Here is a 5,817-nt window from a genome sequence, read left to right as displayed (position 1 = left end):
AGGCGTAAATCAGAGGTTCAGAGAAGACTGAATCTAAAGGCCCAGCTGGTTGTATTTCTCTCAGCGTGCAATCTTCTAGACTGCCTGCCTAGCTCCTGGAGGCAGACTGTCAGGGCCAAACAGTAAGTGGTCAGAGGGGACTTCACAGAGATGAACATGTAATTACAAAGAAAACAGATTCTCCCAGTTGGGCCACATAAGGAGAGTGAATATCCTGAGACACTTTCACATTTATGTGCTAACAAGAGCTAATTTGGTGCCATATAAACTGGATAGATAGATAGATAGATAGATAGATAGATAGATAGATAGATAGATAGATGGTACAGTGCATTGTTCTTAAAGTTATCCCCTATTAACCCTTTTAAAACCTAGAAGTGAAGTTGAGAAAAAGCACAAACCTCAGCTAGAGATCCTATTATAAATGCTTTTTTGCAGTGGATGTGCCATGTTGAAGAAAAAAGACCACTGAGTGCAGAAGTGAAAGATGCTCTGGTACCAAACAGTTACTCTGTCTGCCAAGTTTGAGATCAGAACACTTAAATTGTATTTAATCTCCTGCACACTGTCAGAGAAAGCTTTGTGCAAAGTAGTCAGCAAGAAGGGGGGAAAGGCCTGTTATTTTCGCATTGGTGTGCGGGCTGCACATTAATAAGCACCAAAACCGTCAGTTCTATTGATAGTTTTTCTTCACTCGTCTACTAGGGGGAGACGCTGAGAAGGACAAGTTCCCGCCTGCACAAAGTCACCTTATTTGCACAGTCAAAATTAATATTTGTATCTTATTCTTTTGTGTTTTTAATGGTCTTAAGTGCATCTTTGCCCGGTAACAGTTAGCAGATAACCCCAAAGGCTTTTGTTGCTCCCAGCATGTGTTTAGCTGCAAATGCAGTGGTAAAATGCGCTGAAGCAGAGTGAATAGAGAAGAAGCAGAATGTTCCATTCTCCCATCACCTGCAGCGCAGATTTTAAACTGAAGCTTGTGTGACTCCGTCTTACCTCTCTGACCTTTCCATGATTGACACGATCTCCTAGAGAATAGCTCCCATGACCTTACAAAGCTTGAGGAAACAGGGGATGAAGACAGACATGGACGAGCAAAAGAGCAACCCTTCCACCCCCAACCTGGAAAAAAAGGCCCAGCATTATTATTTTACAACCGAATGGAGGTTGGGGATTAGGGAGGTTAGGTTGTCACGTCGAGCCACACCTGACATCTTCAGTGTTAAGTCATACATGTGGCACTTTAAAAACTCAATTATTCACTTACAGATATTATGTCATGGCGTATGTGCTGCCCAGAAGGTACTGTAAATTGTAAATACAGATCTTTGCAGAGTTTGCTTGAATTTTTGAGATTGGGATTTCGAGTCAGCAGTAATTAGCTGTACTCGTTAGACACCTAACAGGTTGTGTTGTTTTCATCTGGGGGTTAAATGCCACTCCTCCCCAGTGGAGCCAATTGCTTGCCACTGCTGTAAAGCTTGTGGTCGGGACAACACCTTGGAGCCAAACAATTACATCAAGGTCATGGAGAGGAGGAATGTTCTGCCGATTAGTGCAGGAGTCCGGCAGCAAACTGCGACTAAAGAATTCAGATGAAATAATAATCTAACAATATCAAAAAAAAACCCCAAAAAACCCCAACGTGTTAGATTCGCTTAAAGTTCAAACTTCGGCTGTGTCAGCGAGCCATGAAACAAATCGCAGCTCAGACGTTGAAACTTTTGAGCTACTTTTATCATTTAAAAAAAGGCAAACGCGAATTATTGCAGTGAATAGATTTCAGCTATTATTGGCCTGTTAAGTTCCAGACAGGTTTTAAACACAGTGTTAAGAAATAAATGGTGCAGCACAGATTTGTCTGTCATGGTTGCGCAGTTAGGTTTTGATTTTTAGCACTTAAACTGGAAATTACCTCACATTCTGGACGCCTGTAGTATCGATGCTGTTTAAGTTGTTCCACTTTCCCGTCAGTCGAAACAAGGACCGCTTGCCTGCTGTTGCAGCCCCCCGTCTGGGTCGGCTACACACCACCAGGTGATTTCCCTCCAAGCAAATACACCAAATAAGTTAATTCTGGACCAGATTTTAGTTTCTATGTGCTTCTCTCAGTAGAATTATATACCTTTATACTTGTATGTACATGTAAGTGAATGGAATGTGTTTTTTTCTTATTCCTGTTTTTCTCAAAAGTGCTTATAAAATAATTTTAGTGGAAAAAAGCCCCCGCCCCCGTAGCCTAATATAGGCAAATTTTGATAATGCAGAATAATTAAATAATGACATAATTGGAAATATAATTGTTCCTAATTCGGAGTGCAGCTATAACCCGTTTTCCTGGGGAGCTTGCAGTGAGTATGCTTTCCACGAGTCACTTGTTGACACAAAACTTGTGGCACTTGTGAAGTGTTTATTGCAAACAAATTTCTTTTTAAGTTTTAAGCACGTGGAACTTCCTTGTTTGAGTCTGACACGGATACCAAGTTTTAAACGAAACTGATATCTGCAACTCGTGCACGGCGAGATACGTTTGTGACCTGCAGTTTTGATCACAATATTAAAGAAAATTCAATAAAAAAAATTATTCTAGTAAGGAACAATTATTAACATCGTGCCACAACCGCGCTTTGTATTTCACTTTGGATTATTTGCGAAGGATTCCTTTTGTAACGTCTGTATACACTGTCAGCCAATTTAAGCAGCGGTGCGTAATTACGCGTCGTTATTGAGAAAGTTCGAAACCACTAACGTTCCTTAATGTGGGCATACTTTACAATTAACACGAAGTTCGTCGCTGCATTTAAAAGAAGTATCGATGCTCATTGATAGGGAGATTGGGTGAGTTGGGTGTAGCAAGACAGAGAAGGGGGGTGTGACCAAATCAAAACTTTTCTTCAATGGGCTACCTGTGGAGGACCCGGGCGCTGCGCATAAATACTCCTGCTTCTCCGAATAAGTTCTGTCCTGAGGGAGAGACACAGAGACGAAATTAGGTTTGGGGAATCTATTTAAGGCGGATTATGAATGCTTTTGGACACCAACCATCTAACCCACAGAGCAGCCCTATTCAGCACCACAGCGCCCAGGAGCTCCTGGACATGGCCGTGTACTGCGACAACTACGGCGTTTACCAGCAGAATCTGCATCACCATCACACTCAGAGGCCGCCTACTCACCCCTCCGGTTACGGCCTCGGAGAGTACTCGTCCCCCTCTACAAACCCATACCTATGGCTAAACGGACCGAGCATCAACTCTTCTCCTTATCTTCAAGGGAACAACGGCACGTCTTATATTCAGTCTGGATACGGGTCTAACCAGAGGCAGTTCTTACCGCCTCCCACCGGGTTTGGTGGAGCAGACCTGGGATGGCTATCCATATCCAGCCAGCAGGAGCTCTTCAAAATGGTTAGACCGCCTTATTCTTACTCCGCACTGATAGCGATGGCCATACAAAATGCCCAGGACAAAAAGTTGACTCTCAGTCAGATCTATCAGTATGTGGCCGATAACTTCCCTTTCTACAAGAAGAGCAAAGCTGGGTGGCAGAATTCAATTCGCCACAACTTGTCACTGAACGACTGTTTCAAAAAAGTGGCACGGGACGAGGATGACCCTGGTGAGTTTTTTTTAATAAACCTCTCATAATTTTCTGTGATTATATATCAGAGAGTCGTTACTACTTTTGTTTTTAAACTTTATCAAAAGTATTTCTGAAATACCAGAGACGTTTAATTATTGATTTTTATTTGTTTTTGTTTTTCAGATTTTAATGTGAAAAGTCAAGTGAACTGTTCAGTTGTGAGCAGGAACAAATTTGAATTCAAAGTATTCGCATGTCAGTGTTTTTCATCCCCCCCCCTTCTTTATTTCTTCTGTTTCTTATACAGGTAAAGGAAACTACTGGACTCTTGACCCAAATTGTGAGAAGATGTTCGACAACGGGAACTTCAGGCGTAAGAGAAAGAGGAGATCAGATTTGAACGGAGCTGACAGCACAGCTCTTCCACTTAAATCTGAAGACGGCGCACACAAGCTCGCCGACACCGCCAGCCTCCTGAGTGCCTCCCCGCCCAGCCTGCACGGCTCTCCGGCCTCCACTGAGCCCAAGTCGTCCCCGTCTCCCTCCACGGAGCACAGCCCCTGTTTCAGCAGCTTCTCATCCAGCGTGAACTCGATCCTGGCGAGCAGCGGGGGAAGCGACGGCGCCCGGGGCGTAGAGCGTGGAGACTACGGCTCCGGGCACGTCGGGGGACTATCTCAGCCCAGAGAGGGCATGTCTGGACTGGGTTCCTACTCGCCTTCTGTGATCTCTCCTCTGAACTCTGACAACAGCAGAATGAACTATTACACATCAGTGCAGAGCCTCTCCAACCATTTCAGTGTGAATAACCTCATATACAGCCGGGAAGGAACAGAGGTGTAGACTGCTCACAGTTCTTATGTAACTACCTGTTAATACTAATTTTCTGGTGTGGTTGGCCACCTTGTAGTATGACTACTGGAACTAAACTGGTGTTTATCACAGTGACTCTCACAAACTGAGAAAATTTGTCAGTGCATCTTCCCACCGAGATCTGATGGGTAGATTTAAAAAAACAAACAAAAAACAACACACTGTAGCAGCTGGATTGGACCAGTTAGTCTTTAAAGAAGATGCCTATGTACAGAAATTATTTTCATAAGAAGAACCATGTATGTTAGACTTAATTGTGTTTTATTTAAACTTGTGTCCTCTATGTTTGAATAAAAGTCATTTATTTGAACTCCATATTCAAGGCTTATGTGTCATTTTCCTGTTTTTCCTCTGGAGAGCTGGATGCACTAGTCAGAAATAATCAAGGCTTTGACTGTATGAAATTCTATATAATTAATGAGAGTTACTATGTTTTATTCCCCACGTGAATCTGGCAGTACAAAGCATTTTCAGACTTTCTGGATTTTTCCTCAAAATAAATACATTTATGTGTTTCCTTGGACACCGTGTTGTCTGCTGTAGGGTCATTCATTGATGATGTATCAACATCAGCACACGGGGCCATTATTTATTAGTCTATGATTCTGTGCTCAGAGCGCCCCTGCTTTGTTTGTAGACGTAAAGTTCAAAGTATTTTGGAGAGCCTGCTTCACTGTTGCTCAGAGTCTCAGTCAGATATATATATATATAAATATATTTTTAAAAAGCTTTACAAAACCTCATTAGGTTCTCAAATCCATGAAAGCATAAAGTTGTACAAATATTTGATGGTCTGTCAGGAAATCTGAAGTCAAGTAGCTGTAAAGTGTGTAAGACAGAGATATTTTCCGCTTGTCACTTCCAATAGACCCATTAACAAGTAATCAGACATTTAGCTTGCTTCCACGAGGTTCAGAAGTTTAGCTTTTTGTCTGGACTGGATTTGACTCACACTGAGACTGCTTGATTTCAACCTTCATTTTTCTTTTACTGAATATTCCACCTGTCTCCATCTATTCCCAAAGTCTTGTCACGCAAAAGGCCGACTGTCTCGCGTGTGTCTGTGTGAGGGCTTTTTATTTGTATTGGAGAGCACTGTGAAGGAGCATCCGCCAAACAACTGACGAGAGAGTTCAGCAGCATGTAATGCGCTTTTGTCGTGCTTGTGACCCAGGGGACACAACAGAAAGGCTGCTATTGGGGGGGGAAAGGCTATTAAACAACTCATGCGGGGAAAATGTTCAAGTGATTTTACACCCGGCTTCTGTCTTATTTTCAAACAATATGGATACGCACGGAATCAAAGTCTGTAAATAAAAGGAAACACCTCTTAATTGGTTGATAATTGAATTCACCCAG

At 42.5% G+C, this 5,817-nt stretch overlaps 1 protein-coding gene across 1 annotated transcript; it reads left to right on the top strand.

The window, feature by feature from the left end:
- Window positions 1–2,926: 2,926 nt before the first annotated feature.
- Window positions 2,927–4,764, top strand: foxi1 (forkhead box i1). The gene is made up of 2 exons (XM_084938670.1): window positions 2,927–3,621; window positions 3,893–4,764. Exons 1-2 carry the CDS (start codon window positions 3,024–3,026, stop codon window positions 4,426–4,428), a joined length of 1,134 nt encoding a protein of 377 aa, XP_084794796.1. The 5' UTR covers window positions 2,927–3,023; the 3' UTR covers window positions 4,429–4,764.
- Window positions 4,765–5,817: the final 1,053 nt, after the last annotated feature.

Source organism: Perissodus microlepis, chromosome 8 (genome assembly GCF_051167445.1).
Source record: "Perissodus microlepis isolate ML-2025 ecotype Zambia chromosome 8, ASM5116744v1, whole genome shotgun sequence".
Lineage (NCBI taxonomy): Eukaryota > Metazoa > Chordata > Actinopteri > Cichliformes > Cichlidae > Perissodus > Perissodus microlepis.
This window is presented reverse-complemented; position numbering and strand designations above follow the sequence as displayed.

Excerpts from the sequence above, each read along its gene's own strand:
- foxi1 (XM_084938670.1), top strand. The coding sequence starts at position 3,024 with ATGAATGCTTTTGGACACCAACCATCTAACCCACAGAGCAGCCCTATT. Across the intron at positions 3,622-3,892 it reads ACGGGACGAGGATGACCCTG|GTAAAGGAAACTACTGGACT; the intron begins GTGAGTTTTTTT and ends TTTCTTATACAG.